Source organism: Fusarium falciforme, chromosome 2 (genome assembly GCF_026873545.1).
Source record: "Fusarium falciforme chromosome 2, complete sequence".
Taxonomy (NCBI): domain Eukaryota; kingdom Fungi; phylum Ascomycota; class Sordariomycetes; order Hypocreales; family Nectriaceae; genus Fusarium; species Fusarium falciforme.
The window spans coordinates 613,084-628,765 of NC_070545.1; the positions used below are offsets into that span (position 1 = coordinate 613,084).

General features: G+C 52.3%; 5 protein-coding genes across 5 annotated transcripts; 2 read left to right on the forward strand and 3 right to left on the reverse strand.

Moving 5' to 3' along the window:
* Positions 1–4: 4 nt before the first annotated feature.
* NCS54_00213000 (Helicase SWR1) lies at positions 5–5,185 on the forward strand (the record flags this gene model as incomplete). The annotated part of the gene is made up of 1 exon (XM_053147735.1): positions 5–5,185. The coding sequence occupies one exon, from the start codon at positions 5–7 to the stop codon at positions 5,183–5,185; it is 5,181 nt and encodes a 1,726-aa protein (XP_053003710.1).
* A 1,037-nt stretch (positions 5,186–6,222) lies between these two features.
* On the reverse strand, positions 6,223–7,278 carry NCS54_00213100 (AP-endonuc-2 domain-containing protein; the record flags this gene model as incomplete). The annotated part of the gene is made up of 1 exon (XM_053147736.1): positions 6,223–7,278. The coding sequence occupies one exon, from the start codon at positions 7,276–7,278 to the stop codon at positions 6,223–6,225; it is 1,056 nt and encodes a 351-aa protein (XP_053003711.1).
* A 746-nt stretch (positions 7,279–8,024) lies between these two features.
* On the forward strand, positions 8,025–9,047 carry NCS54_00213200 (Shikimate-dh-N domain-containing protein; the record flags this gene model as incomplete). Its single annotated transcript, XM_053147737.1, has 2 exons — positions 8,025–8,253; positions 8,305–9,047. 2 exons carry the CDS (start codon positions 8,025–8,027, stop codon positions 9,045–9,047), a joined length of 972 nt encoding a protein of 323 aa, XP_053003712.1.
* Positions 9,048–9,391: 344 nt separating this feature from the next.
* Positions 9,392–13,636, reverse strand: NCS54_00213300 (Hypothetical protein; the record flags this gene model as incomplete). The annotated part of the gene is made up of 10 exons (XM_053147738.1): positions 9,392–9,594; positions 9,653–9,735; positions 9,791–9,939; positions 10,098–10,313; positions 10,368–10,678; positions 10,735–11,091; positions 11,138–11,600; positions 11,677–11,691; positions 11,746–11,922; positions 12,455–13,636. 10 exons carry the CDS (start codon positions 13,634–13,636, stop codon positions 9,392–9,394), a joined length of 3,156 nt encoding a protein of 1,051 aa, XP_053003713.1.
* An 874-nt stretch (positions 13,637–14,510) lies between these two features.
* NCS54_00213400 (AB hydrolase-1 domain-containing protein) lies at positions 14,511–15,518 on the reverse strand (the record flags this gene model as incomplete). Its single annotated transcript, XM_053147739.1, has 1 exon — positions 14,511–15,518. The coding sequence occupies one exon, from the start codon at positions 15,516–15,518 to the stop codon at positions 14,511–14,513; it is 1,008 nt and encodes a 335-aa protein (XP_053003714.1).
* Between the last annotated feature and the right edge of the window lie 164 nt (positions 15,519–15,682).

Consider the following 15,682-nt stretch of genomic DNA (forward strand, 5'->3'; position numbering starts at 1 on the left):
TACTATGCCCGAGACCGCGTCGTCGCCCGTCAACGTGCTGCCCAAGTCGGACTCTGATGCCACCAAGCCTGAGCAAGACGCGCTCGAGCCTTGCACCAACGGAGATGACGCGCCGAACGGTACGATGAATGGCCACGATGGTCATGAAGCCAAAGGAGATGCGATGTCGGCCTTGAACGGCGACGCACATGAGCTGCCCAATGGCCACGATCATGACCATGAGCGACCAGCGAAGAGAAGACGAACAGGAGAATCGACGCCCCACGTCACGCCCAAAAAGCCCAAGATCGAGTCGCCGCCGTGGAAGAAGATAGCTGCTGACGGCCCGACCACCTTTACTGAGAACGGTCGACGCAAATCTGGTCGCATCAACACTCTACCCCTCGAACTCCAGCCCCAAGGCAAGACTCGAATTACGAGACGATCTATCGCTGGCGCGCAGTCGAGTCCGTCGAAACCGAAACCCGAACCTCAACTGTCCAATGGAAACTCGAGAAAACTACCGAATGGCTCGCACAAGTCGACTCCCGCCACCAAAGCGCAGTCCAAGTCAACGGCCGCATCCACTCCGAAATCTTCATCCAAGAAACCCACGGCAGAAATCCGCACATATTCTCGCTCGAATCGCCGTCGAAGTCCGTCTCCGCCAGCTCCTCGAACCTCAACCAGAACCCGACGATCAGCGCGCTTTAGCGATGCCAATGACAAGACACAAGACTCGAAAGCCGCGCGTGACGCTACTACCCGTTCCCCTCGAATTAAGCTACGAGTCGGTCGATCGGGCGATATCCCTCTCGTGCATCCTGACCAGGTTCGCAAGAGGCCCAAGATTGGGACAAGTTTCGAAGACTTTTGGGCTCGAGGTGGGGACATCCCTGTCGAGGAGGGTGGTCTGCAGGCGTCCGAAGATGGCCCCCAATACACTGATGAGATGGCTGAGAAGGATGCTCAACTCATTCTTCGGATCGAGAAAGAAGTTGAAGATGGCGGAATGCTCTCCCAGGGGCGATGCTCCATATTCCTACCAGAGCCCGAGGAGGAACCACCTCGACAGTGGGCTCGTCAGGACCACATGGTCAAGGCCATGATGAACTTTCGCAAGCTCATGCTAGCGGAGCAGCAGCGACACCGATCAACGGCCAAGAAGATTGCTGAAGCCTGTCGCGACGAGTGGCTCCGGCGTCAACCCAAGTCTGCAGAAGAAATCGAAGCTGAGCAGAGGGAGATATGGATAACTCGGTACCGGACAGTGGTCAAGGTCATGTTTGGCACGTGGGAGAATGTTCGTGTCGAAGTCAATCGCCGACGATTGGTCGAATGGGAACAAGAAGAGCAGAAGCGAGTCAAGGCAGCACTCAACGAAGCCGTGAACCTGTCCGAGCAGAAACTCCAAGCGCGGCGTGCGGGATTGGATTCCGAGCAACCATCAGACGAAGAAGATGGGTTTGACGAACTCACCGACGACATGAGTTTAGCGGATGACGACGATGACGACTTGGGCCTTGCTTCGGACGAAGGCGATGATGAGGATGATGATCCAGACAGCGACATAATGTCATCTGACGATGAAGGCGAGGAGGAGGAGGAGGAGGAAGACACAAAAGATTTGGGTGATGAGAACTTGACCCAAGAACAGCTACGAGAAAAGTATGCCCACATTCCAGATCTCGAGCAAACGCCGGCGGATACGGAAACACCGACGAGCGGGCCGAACCACGAAGATACAGATGCTGCCGATACCGCACAAGCTACCGAGAACCCGGAGTCGAGCGATGAATCCGTGGACATGGACGATGATTTGGGCTCAAGTGACATGGAAAGTAACGAGGAAGTCGAAGACGACGAGTCGGAAGAAGAGTCAGAGGAGGAGGCAGGTGGTTTGCTGGGATTGTTCTTTGGAAAATCGGAGCTCAAGAAGATCAACGACGAGGCTGGCGTGGAAACTCCAGCTGATGACGATGCCGAGATGCCCGATGCAGCGACCCAGGATACACCCGCCCCAGAAGGCAATGGGGATTCGGATCCAGAAGATGAGATGTCCTTGATCCAGCTTCCTGATCCAGACCACGCCGGACATACTCAAAATGGCGAACCGGCCGGTCAAGGGACGGAGGATCAAGAAGCATCGGAACCGGCGAAGCCCGAGGGAATTCCCTCGGATGAGAAGAAACTGAAGGACCTACCCGCAGACAGTGTCGATACCACCAACACGCCCCAGCCTACGAAGATGGTGGAAGAACCAGGCCATGAAGTTACCATGACAGGCACCGACGAGAAACCTAGCGAGGAACGAGTTGAGCAACCTTTGGATGTTGCAGGCCCAGAGAAGCTGCCCAGCCCTGAGACCGAGCAAGTCACAAACCCCCCTAGTCCCACACACAGCCTATCTCCTCCGCCTACATCGGAAACCAAGCCTTCCGAGCTCGATACTGCATCGTCTGCGGAGGCTCCTGCTGGCAAGCCTGATGTGAGCGCATCTGCCTCACCCCAGCCTGTTGCCAACCACAAAACCGAAGTGCCCTTCCTTCTCCGTGGGACGCTGCGAGAATATCAACGCGATGGCCTTGACTGGCTGGCCGGCCTATACGCCAACAACACCAATGGCATCCTAGCCGATGAAATGGGATTGGGAAAGACGATTCAGACTATCGCCCTTCTTGCACACTTGGCTTGCCAACATGAGGTATGGGGACCGCATCTTGTTGTGGTACCGACCAGTGTCATGCTCAATTGGGAAATGGAGTTCAAAAAGTGGTGCCCTGGCTTCAAGATTTTGGCTTACTATGGCTCTCAAGAGGAACGCAAACGCAAGCGACAAGGCTGGAACAATGACGATGTGTGGAACGTATGCATCACTTCGTACCAGCTGGTGCTCCAGGACCAACAGGTGTTCAAACGGCGACGCTGGCATTACATGATTCTTGATGAGGCACACAACATCAAGAACTTCAAATCTCAGCGCTGGCAGACTCTTCTTGGTTTCAACACTCATTCCCGGCTTTTACTTACTGGAACACCCCTCCAGAACAACCTTACCGAACTTTGGTCACTTCTGTTTTTCCTCATGCCGGCTGAAAATGGCGTTGGCGGGTTCGCTGACCTGCAGGAATTCCACGACTGGTTTCACAAACCGGAGACACAGATTCTTGAGAGCGGGAGGGAACAGATGGATGACGAGGCCAGAGCCATCATATCCAAGCTCCATAAAGTGCTTCGTCCGTATTTGCTCCGCCGTCTCAAAGCCGATGTTGAGAAGCAGATGCCTGCCAAGTACGAACATGTCGAGTTTTGCCGACTCTCCAAACGCCAACGCGAACTGTACGACGGCTTCCTCTCCCGGACAGACACCAAGGCGACGTTGGCTTCGGGCAACTACCTTTCCATCATCAACTGTTTGATGCAGCTTCGGAAAGTCTGCAACCACCCCGATCTGTTTGTCGACCGGCCAATCATGACGTCGTTCCGCATGCAGAAATCCGTCGTCTCCGACTTTGACGTGGTCGAGCAAAGGGTGCAGAAGCTGCTATTGGCCCCGAAGCCTATGAGCGCTGTCAATCTAGACTTCCTCAACCTCATCCCGACTCATTATGAGCACCTGACAACCACTCAAGCCGATCGGATTGCTCATTTGAGCTCGCACCGGGTGTTGATGGATCTCCGTGAAGTTCAAAGAACACGAGCGCAACATGCGTACTCGACTCTTGATCCGTCGACGGTAGAATCCAGCATCGCTTATCTCGAGAGTGGTGCAAGATGGAGCCGGTTTGAGGAGCTTCAACACTGCGTCTACCTGAATGCACTGCGGCGACAGCAACGACCAATTTACGGCAAGAACCTGATTGACTTGCTCACTATTGGCACCGACAAGCGACCCTACAAGCCGCGTCCCAAGGTTCCTCGCCAAATTATGGGTTGGTTCGAGGATGAGTCGACGACCATTCAATCCATGATCCCCACCATCAACCATCGCGCCGACAGCTTCAAGACCATCATTGAGAAGTTCTCATGTGTGACCCCGGCGGTTGTCACCAGAGACATGGAGCAGTTCGTGCTTGGGCGCAAGGGTGTACAAGCCTTTACAGACGAAGACCTCAAGCTATCGGCACCTGTTCGATGGGCACCTTTCCTACCCAAGGAGTCGCCACCAGATCCCTGGCATGAGGGTCGGATGCGACTCAGCATCCAGTTCCCCGACAAGCGTCTGCTCCAATATGACTGCGGCAAACTTCAAATTCTGGATAAGCTGCTGAGGAAGCTCCAGGCTGGTGGCCATCGTGCTCTCATCTTTACGCAGATGACCAAGGTTCTCGACATTCTCGAACAATTCCTCAATATCCACGGTCACAAATACCTCCGCCTGGATGGTGCCACCAAGGTCGAACAACGTCAGATACTCACAGACCGGTTCAATCACGACCCTCGAATCCTCTGCTTCATCTTGTCGACGCGATCGGGTGGTCTCGGAATCAACCTCACAGGTGCTGACACGGTGATTTTTTATGATCAAGACTGGAATCCTGCCATGGACAAGCAATGTCAGGATCGATGCCATCGTATTGGACAGACGCGTGATGTGCACATCTATCGCTTGGTCAGTGAGCACACCATCGAGGCCAATATTCTTCGGAAAGCATCGCAAAAGCAGATGCTGGATGACGTGGTCATCCAGGAAGGAGAATTCACAACCGATTACTTCAACAAGATGTCAGTCAGGGATGTTCTTGGCGACAAGGTCGACTCTACTAGTGAAGGCGTGGATGCCGCTGATGCCGCCCTGGACCGAGTTCTTGGTGGTCCTGATACCAGCTCAGACCAGCGAAGGGTTGGGCGAGCACTTGAGCAAGCCGAAGACAGAGAGGATGTTGCAGCCGCTCGCGTGGCGGAGAAGGAGATCCAAGCTGACGACGCTGATTTCACCGAGAAACCCAGCAATACCGCTTCTGGGACCTCGACAGCGAGACAGGGAACACCGGCGGGCAAGTCAGTGTTGGATGGGGGATTGGATGAGGTTGACATACCCCAAGCGGAACAGATTGTGGAGTACAACGCATGGGGCGACAAGATGCGCACCATTGACGATTACATGCTGAGCATCATGGCAGAGCAGCTCAAGGGCACCAAGCTCGAGTTGCCCAAGGACAAAAAGAAGGGGAAGAAGAAGGGCAAGGACACACGCAAGCGATGAAGCGACGACCCAAAAACGCATCATAATAGTCGCCGCGAGGAGTGAGCACGGCACCGCACAAAACACCTGTATATTAGCATCCATTGGGGAACCAGGCAACCTGGTTAAAAAGGGGAGACAAAAAACAACAGCACACCGGGGGCGGCTTTTACTTGTAGACTGGGTGTTTTATAGGGGGCGGGGGGTTCCTGGATTGTACGAACTGAACTGTAGGGGGCGATGGTGGTTCATTGCATCTATGGGAGTTTTTCGGAGTGTGAAAAGGGGACGGTTTTTGTGTCCTTGATGTGGCGCATCGGTAGACTTGTAAGAATTGGATGAGAAACACCTATCCTGCTTTCAGTTGATCGTGTTTATTTTGTTCTTGCAGTGATTTCGGACGATCTTGAGTAACACCTTCGTGGCCTTGGTCAATTGAGCACCCGTCTACCATCGCCTTGGGCACAGGAGTTATTGTTACTGTGGCAGCTGAAGTTGTAGGCTCAAGGACTCTATCATAACCGTGAAAGAAGCTAAACCGCGTGAAGATTCGTATTTTGTTTGGGTGCTGTGAGATTGAGGTACTGTTATCCCTTTGTGTTTCTTGCTAACTCTGCTCGAGGTCAGCCTGGCCGAGGCATTCAACACAGCCACCGGGACCTGCAACAACAGCCATCCATGCATTCAAGAGACCTCAAACGTTCTTCCTGAATTGAACAGGGTACTGCGGGCCGAGTGCATCCGAGGTAAGAGATGACGCGCGTGGTTATCAACGGCGTTGCTGCGATGCATGCCAGATGATGCATGTTCCGATTACCCTATCATTCGTAAGCTATCGGTGTCTCTTTGCCTAATTACCTTGGCCAACGTGTGTCTGTATTGATTAAGATACAGGATCATCAGTAAAGTTGCGTGATGGTTCTTTAATCGACACTCAACAGCGAATTGTTCAGAGCAGTCCGACTTGTGTCATCAATGATATACATTCTGGGCATTACTTGCTATGTGGTATTATCGTGCGCGACAAGAAAAAATGACATGAAAGTCCTCTCAATCTTTTATAGCATGGCCTGCAATCTCGGCTGCATCTCATCCTCCGTCCGTAACCCAAGCTCCGCCTTCATCTTGACCCACGACTCTGCCGCCCTCCTTGCCATCTCCTCCGGCACCGCCGCATCCGGCTCTGCGAGTCTCCTGTTGAACACCTCAAAGCTCAGCCACCCTTCAAAGCCGAGACCTTGGATGACGGCTCTGAGGAGTTGTTTGCAGGGTAGGTAGCCGCCGTATTGGGGTTCACCATAAAAGAGGCGCGCGTTGCGCGACCAGCTCATCCGGGCGGGCTGCTCGGGGTTGTAGAAGGGGTGGGATGTGTCTAGAGGAGTGGCGAGACGTTCGCCGTCTGCGACTTGGACGAGGAATACTTTTGTGATGTCAATGTCGGAGAGGATTCGCTTGATCGAGTCGACTGTCGCTTGTTCGCAGTCGGATGTCCTTCCGGTTGGTGACGCGGGATCAGCGTAGATTCTCCCGAGGATGTTGTAGCTGTCGAGGCATACGCCAAAGTTGGGTCGGTCTACACGCTGGACAAGATCCCAGCTCGATTCCCAAGTATCAGTTCTTGTGCCCCAGCATAGTGATTCGTATGCAAAGTTGACGACTGGCTCCTGCTGCAATCCCATCTCTGCCGCCTCGACAAAATCCGCCACGATCAAGTCCATATCATCCGTAACCTCATCCTCAGAAAGGAAACTGCTCGGAAATAAGATCAAGTCGGTCCCCAAAGCATGGACCAGCTCAAACCAAAGCTGCAATTCGTCAATCCTCTTACTATGCTGGTCCCGGTCGACGAGGCCGCCAAAGTGCATGAACGGCTGGAGGCAGATGATGGTCAGATTCCGGGCGGCGCAGAGCTGGTGGATGGCACGGGCGGCCGCGATCTGGTCCTCGGGGGAGCCGCCGCCGGGAAATGACTTTGAAAAGTCTACGAGGTCCTCGTAAAAGACTTCGATGCCCTGGAAACCGTATTTTTGCGCCATGTCGAGCTTGTGTGGGAGGGAGTGGCCGGCGAAGCAGCGTCCTAGGGACATTGTGCATATGCTGGGCTTGTGTGCCATGATGAAGATGTGATGTTGATACTGGGTGAAGGAATAGAATCAATTGCTGTGGTTGACTTGTGTGATGCTGGACTTTGATGCTGGAACTGAGCTTTGGAGGATGGTATATAGAGATTGAAACTCGCTATGATGAAACTGTCTAGGAATCACCGAAGAGAAACAGCTACCTCTGATGCAGTGGCAACATGATTTATCAACCACGAGGGAAGCTCCCCTGATGGAGAGTCCCCTCGAGATAACCTCCTCCAACCGCCAATAGCCATTGGTCCCCCCTGTCAGAGGTATGGGAGATTGGTAGAATTGGCGTCATCGGCACTGTCACGAGGCGGAACCAACCGTCCAATATGCCATGAGTTAAACAGTTTTCCGCCCATCTTCCATGATGCATCATGGGTAATCTTGGTGGTGGTGGTGTAGGATCCGGCTGGTTAAGTCTTTACCCGGTGTGGGGAAAAACTCAACCTATCGGCAATGCCTTGTTCCACCAGATGCGCCCGGGAGAGAGGGAGGGAGACGCAGGTTCCGGGCCTGTACCCGGTGGAAAAATCCTTGCGCCTTTCTCGGCTCGGCATTTCTATCGTGGGGGAGAAGAGATCTCGCATGAACTTGGACCGAGTTTCTCAGATCTCTGATGACAATTCCCTGCCTTTCTTGCCTTCCTAGTGGACACTACTTGAAGAGAGCTGAGTCCTAGCGTTGGGTCAGAGAAAACAAACCCCAGATTCTCCTACTAGTCTTTTCTCAATATGTCTGTCCAAGAAGTGTCTTATCCCTCTGGGGACTCGCTCGCCTCGTGCGAAGTCTCGCGGCTTCAACGCCACGGATACCTCTTTGGGAAGAAGCTGACCAATTCCCTTTCACCCTTTCTTCACAATGTCATCTATCAAGATCTTGGCCTGCGATGGGGTCAGGTCCGACTCGACTCGGCGGATATTCCCTCCTTCTTGAAGCTTGCCCAACACCCCGACTTTTACGGTGAGTTATTTTGTTTACTCAAATTGAGGAGTGAGGCTAATGTGATTCAAGGCGCTTCGGTAACAATGCCCAACAAGGTCGCCATCATCCCTTACTTGGATGAGCTGACTGAAGAGTGCCGCGACGTCGGTGCCTGCAACACACTGTTCCTCCGGGAACAAGACGGCCGCCGCATCTTCTGCGGCGCCAACACCGACGTCATCGGCATTCGCGACGCCTTCTACCAAAATATCGCTGACCCAGACGGCGTCTTCCACGAGAAGCCCGCTCTCGTGGTCGGCGGCGGCGGCGCAGCCCGTAGCGCCATCTACGCCCTGCGCAAGTGGATGAAGGTCAAGGCCATCTACCTCGTCAACCGCGACGAGTCAGAGGTCGAAGCTGTCATCAAGGACTGTGCGGAGCGCGGCTACGGCGATGACCTTGTCCACGTGAAAACGGTCTCGCAGGCCATGGACCTGGAAAGCCCCGGCGCCATCGTGGCGTGCGTGCCAGACTTTGAGCCCCAAACAGCAGAGGAGATTCTCGCCCGACGGGTTACCGAGACATTTTTGGAAAAGGAGCGCAAGGGTGCCATTTTGGAGATGTGCTACAACCCTACGCCGTTTACGCGGTTGGGTGCGCTGTCCGAGGAGAATGGATGGCAGGTTATTCTTGGTACTGAGGCGTTGATCTGGCAGGGTCTGGAGCAGGATAAGTACTGGACTGGAAGGCCGATAGAGGAGCTTCCGAGGGAAAAGGTTCAGCTGGCTATTGCGGAAAAGGTTGCTCATAGGGCTCAGGAGTCGAAGCTGTGAGCGATGCACATTGCCTCAGGGGACATAGACAGGTAATATTGGGGTTACGAACAACATGATAATAGCGTGTGTAGAACTCAGAAATAAGAACGGTTCACATCTTGGTCAAAATCACATCAAAGTGGAGTTCGAAGATCACTGATGCCACTTTCTGAGAGGTTACATGCTGTGATTAGTTCCTTGATTACGGCAGAGGTTGCACTTCGAAGCTGTGAGGGTTGTGTTGCCTCAAAGGTCATAGATTGGTGTACTGGAACAATGAGGAGGCTGTTAGAATGTATGAAGGATTACATTAGGAGCAACTAAAGTCCAATGAGAATCAACAACGCGCATAGTTCGCAACACTATCCATGCTCCACGGCAAATCCTTTTCGTCTCCTCAGCCTTCGTTTACTAGGTATAGATCGAGCGGTCGATGTTCCCTCCTCGGCCTCGGCCTTTTCGCCCGTATCCTTCGCTAGTATCCCGAGATATACTAAATAACCCCTGATCTCCGCCTTCCAAACGTAGCCAGCGGCGGATCCCAGAAATATCAAAGGGACGAGAACTAGGCAGAGAGTAAGGGTACGGCTCTTGTTGATATCGAAGTGTGAATAAAAACCTACAAATGATATAGAAAGCCCAAGCAGGGGCTTTCATGAAGGTCTCGACATCCAACGCAAAGAGAGAGGTGAGAAATGAGAGGGAGCTGGTAGAATGCTTAGTAAATGGTGACCTTTTCCTGGTAAGACCAACTTACAAACCAGACGGTGACAAGGGTAAATATCAAAACTATTTTCCCTTGCTTGAAAGACTCCTTGCCCTGCTTCACGGACTCGCTTGCCTGCCAATTGGCGATCTCTGCTTGGAAGCCGGCAATGTCACTCTCCTGGAGCGTGAGTGTAGTCTTGACCTAATAGTTAACAGTCAGTATCCGCGGCTGCGCGAAAGAGTTAGGGTTTAACAAATGGCTTCTTGAGTCTGTTCGGCAAACTTGTCCAATTCCTTGATGTCTCTCAAGAGATAGTGGCTTGAAAGTTCCTCGTCGGCACCTTTTCCAGCTATGGTTACCTGGACCTTGCGTTGGAATCTTGCAATCGACATCAAAATGTTGAGTTCGTCGCGAATATCTTTGATGTGACATAGTTGTTCTGAAACCGTCGTGAGCGCAGCCCGGAGAGCCTTCAACATCTTGAATGTGCGATCAGCATCGAGGCCGGTTTTCAATTCTCTTGCGTCGTTGCGGCGGTGGTATGACGAACTGAACAAGCTCGACTCTTTTCTCCCCTGCGAAGAATATTAGTTCAAATCAAGCCCCAAGGAGAATCAAGCGGTACGGACGATCTCATTGATGGAGTCTGAGAAGATTTGGTGGATCGAACGCTCTTCTTTGTGTTTCCCGTCCTCAGTAGTGCTCTGATCTACCCTGTCCATGTCCACCTGATGCTGGCGATTCACGTCTTGCCGCCTTCGTTTCCTGTCGTAGGTACCAATGCAATAATCGACAATTACCTGGCTCATTTCAGCGGCAGACGTTGGTCCGAGTTGACGGCTTCCATTCTCGACTTGCCTCTGAAGATGCCCCAAAATGTCTGTCACGAGATTGTCTCGAATATCGTTCGTTGCGCAAGAGGTCGAAGTAATTAACCACTCTGTGAAACAATTAAATAAGGGATCAAGGCGAGGTGAAAGATTGCTGAAAACATACTGTCGTCGATAGTCCAGATCCAGAGTTGGCTAACTCGCAACAAAGGCCAGAATCTTTGCTTCTTGATGTCTAGGCCCTGTAGATACTTCGTGACGACCTGGTCCTTGTTGCGCGAGTTCCGGTCCCCGACAGAGTCCTTGTCCGATGCAAATTGATAGTAGAACTCGTCAAGGGTTGTGGGCTGGTGAATCACCGATTTTTGGTACGCCTCAAAGAGTGCTTCACGCATCTCTATCTCATCTTGGACCTTTTTCTCGAGGTCTAAAGGGGTTTTCGTGCTCGCCCTCTGCTCGTCCGTCATCGGTTCGCCACTCTCGCTCTGGTGGTATGTTGAAAAGTACAGATAGGGCATCTCGACTGATATGAGACCATGAAATAGTATGGCGACTTGGGGAATGAATACTGACATAAATGGCCGAAACGGCAAAGGATTTGCCTTTCTGTGCGCCGTCACAATCCGTATCGACCGCCTGCACAGCCCTGCTGACAAGGGAATGGCTGCTTGACTCTTCTTCCAGTTCTCGCCCTCGAGTATTAGCAGTTTCCTCGGAAGAGTTGCTTTGACCTTCATTTGGGCTATCTTCACCGTCTTCACCGGTACTGGGATTTTCTCGTTGCTCGTTGTGCCGGGAGCGGATGCCTGTTCGCCCGGACACTCGCTCGCTGGCATCTTTCAACTCACTCTCGTCTTCTGCATGGCGTTTAGTCGCACTGTCTGCCTTCTTGACAACATACCGGGGCCTCATGAAGCGCGAAGTGGACGTTCTGTCTGGGATTTCGATCCAGCTGCTGCGCAAAAAGGAGGCCGCCTTTTCGGCTTCGCTCTTGCAACACCCTTCTCCTTTTAGTATCTTCTTTGCTGTGTCCTGAAGTGCAGCTACAGTCAGTACATGCATCGCTCTCATAACCTATCGACATTATACTGAACAAAGCAGTTCTCACCTCCATCCAAACCATCTACTTGTGGTCAGCTTGAAGCTTTGAATGTGTAGAGCTCGGGAAAGAACCTACGTTGGTTGACGGCAAATGAATCCAAGTGAACTGGGCCTTGGTTTTGGTGTTTTCCTGGAAATCTTCGGAGGTTGTCGATGCTTGTTCTGAAGAGACCTTGGGCGTATACTCGAATTGCTTGAGCCTTTCGACAATGTCTTGCATGTGTTTCATCGAGTCGTCATCATACAGGACTTCCTGTATCGTTCGAAATTTGACAAAGTTGCTTTAGATGATTGCTGCGCGGAATTTCTTCAAGCTCGATTCCATGCTCTCCAATGGCTTCGATAACTCTAAAGGTCTGGAGGGCTTTTCAACCTTCTCTGGGTAGAGATAGTCTAGAATGTCCTCCATGTCTCTCAAGACCTGGGCATCTTTGCCAGAATCGGCTCCGCTCGCCAAGCCACGCTCTCCTCTCTGCGTCTTCCTCTCCGCCATTCGAGATGCTGTTATCAATCTTGTCCTTGGTGACGGTCTTTTCCAGGCCCAATGTTCGGAGGTAGGTCAGGAGTACCCGCGGCATGCGTGCACAAATCGCCCACTCGAGCATTGTCCATTGATCGTGCCCGAGATCTTGGGGAATACGTAACAAAAATATCTTCAGGAAAAGATTCTGAGCAAAAGTGTGTCGCTCTAGGCGGTATGCGGCCCAGCAAAAAAGTTCCTCAATTAATCCGCCTTGAACGAGGCGATCAATCAGCGAGTTGAACAAAGGTTCGAAAGCAGGTACCAGGCTCTTCTTATCCTTGTCGAATGCAACGTCGAATGCAGTCTCTCCATTCTTGTCTGGGTGCAAGAGTCTTTTGGCGGACAGCGAATTGACTAATATCAGTGCCACATCTGTATAGGGCTCTGTCTCCATCGAGACCCCTAAACCCGAGGAGAATGTTGCATGGTGTAGCGCAGTTTTCCCCTCCTTGTCTGTAACATTGACATCTGGTTTCATCTGAAGAAGAGCCTCAATGGCGCGTTTGACTAGAGTTCCGGGTTCTTTAGCACTTAGTTGCATCAGGGGCGTCATGCCATCATTGTCTGGTATAATGACAATATCCCGTTTGGTCGGACGCTCTTGCAGATGATTTAGCAACTTGTAAAATGTGTCGTATAGACCTTCTTTGATTGCCGTCATTAGGGGTGTCCATCCATCCGAGTCCTTGATCCGGACACTTGCTCCTCCTTCCAAAAGGGTATCAACCACATCCTCACATTTATAGTAGATAGCCTTGTTGAGTGGAGTCCAGTGTGCGCCACCGGCGGTCTTGTTGATGACAGATCCTCCAGGACCAAGCAGATCACGCACCACTCTGGCTTCAAAGCCACGCACGACGGCTGAGTGAAGAGGGTAGAACCCAAAGGCGTCCATACGCTCGGGATCGGCGCCCTTTCCTAGCAACATCTCCACCAGTTGTTGGTCTCCGTAGTCACAGGCCAAGTGCAATGGTAACTCCCTGCTGCCATTCTCGATATTGAATTTGGCCCCAGCTGCGAGGAGTTGACGTGCCATCTTGTTGAAGCCTTTCCGAATAGCCATGTGGAGCGCCGTCTCCTGATCTTCTGGGGAGCGGACATCGAGGATATCCTTCCATTCACCTAACTGCCTTTCGAGCTCGTGCGAACCATCATCTTCATCACCTGTCCGCTCTACTAGCTCATGCAATGGCGTCAATTTCCAGTCTTCGAAAAGGCCATTGTCCTCACGGGCGTCATCCTCGGCCATCTCATGGTAGTCACTCGGCCCCTCGATCTTCGTGCGCCAAGAATCGATTCGTTGACGTCCGGTGAGCGGGGGTTCATCTTTGATCTTGGCAGCATGGCTGTCTGTTGTGTCTGGATTGTTCTTTCTCACTTGACCGTTGTCAGGATCATGGATTTCGGACTGGCCAGCACGTGGATTCGCCGAAGGTTGAGACATGTGTGTTGTGATGGGCAAGAAAAAACCCAATGGGGAGGATAATGAGAGAGGATGCAGTGTTGTCTTGCTTGTGGCCTTTTTCCTTTGTGGTTTGGGGGGCAAGATCAGGCTGCTCATACAAGCTATATACCCAGGTAGTCCAGGTACTTAGTGGTGGGGAACAGGTAAGCAGGTCAAGTTATTTTGACTAATTCAGATAGTCCTGCAAGAAGTTTCAGCTGACTTCCCAATGCGATGAAAAGTGCAGACGCCATCTAAGAAGCAAGTCTGACCCGTGTTTTGTTATCTCTTCCCCCCCTAGGTATTCTGCGTCGACGATTGCTTATTGGGAAAGCCCTCGCAGCAGCTGAGCTGTGTAGCACAGCCTGATTTCGGCTTCATGCGACGTGACTGGTCTAAATTTGCACTTAAACGCCCTGATATGTGATATGTGCAGAGCTGAGAATGAACCCTGTCGTCCGTACCCATGCAGCCCCCCTCACACCCCTTCTATGTTCCCGCCTCGATGTTCGCAACTGGGGGGTTAAACAATAAGCATGCGTGGCGGATGTCTTGCTCCCCCACCCTCCTCGGCACTTGGTCAAAGAGGGGTTAATAGTCGCTATGATTCGGCAGGAAGGGTGTGTGTAGCTGGGCTCGGGCGAGGACTGACTGAGCCGCGCCCAAGACGAGCCTGGTCTGTCCTCCCTAAAAGCGGCGATGCTATATGCCGATGCTTTCTCTCCAAAACTTCGTAACCTAGATACTTGGCCTCCTTGGAAACCATACTTATTATAGACATCGAAGTCTTTCTAACTAAACCTGGTAAGTGCCTATATACCGCTATTCAGGCACAGCTAGCTAGAATTTCGAGGAGACATCCAAACTCTAGGAACTACTCTTCTAATAAATCACGTATCATCTCCTCTAGATTTCCGTCCCTCCATATGGTGTAGTGGCTGTCTTCTGGAAACTCCTTGTATACGGATCCCTCTAACCTATCAGCCATGTATTTACCCATCGCCGGCGTCGTACTCTTATCTCTTCCGCCGTACCAAAGCTTGATGGAGGGAAATACCACATCCTCCAGCTTGAACCCCCAAGGCCGCCAGTGAAGTTCCATGCCTTTGGCGTGTGCCCAAGCCCCTTGAATCCACGCCTGACGGAGAGAGCTGACAGACATTTTCAACACACTTTCCTGCATCATGAACTCAAGATCTCTTCCCGTGAAACTTGCTTCAAACTCGCCGCGGAGCCGGGTTGTTAGCGCGGTCATGTCCTCTTGCTGTGCAAGCGGTACGTATTCTGATTCGTAGTATTCCTTGAACTCGGCTGGATAATCTCGCCATGCCTCCAGAGCTTTTCGTTGGGCTTCAACCATGGTGTCAAATCCACATTCTAAAGGCCCAATGCCCGCGCAGATGCCAACACCCTTCAACTTTGACGGCCCAAGATCTTTTGCGCATGCCAGCGTGAAACCTGTCCCTCCGCTTGTGCCAATGATGTAATAGCGGGGAAGATCCAGGTGCTTGGCGAGAGCGTCGATGTCGGCAGGATAGTCGAGAACCTGTTGAGAATCGTATCGTGTTGAGAGGCCTACTCCTGGGCGGTCCGGGCCGATCCATCGGATATTAAGATCCTGGGCGATGCGAGATTCAAGTGGCCCGGTGATGGTGATTCCCGAGTCGGGATGCCCGTGAATGTACATGATTGGCGTTCCGGTGCCAGGGCCGGATGTATGGTAGCCGAGTTTGCGCCCTGAGGGGAGAATGAGGGTCTCACCAGCGGCCGTAGATGAGGCTCCAGTGCTGAGACTTCTCAATGAGCTTGGGAAGCGTTGGTTAATCATGGGCAGATGTGGTTTCCGGATCACCCGGGACAGGCTTTGAGTAAGGTTTCGCATCGTAATAGCGGGCCTGTAGACCGGACAAGGCAATCAGCAAAAGTTAGTGGAGTTAGAATCGAGCTTGTAAGACGGTACTTGTGGTCATGGGTTGTTTATGAATGAAGAGATCTTTGCAGGCAGGCTGTGCAATGCCCCACAGCCATCCCGGGACAGGACCAGGG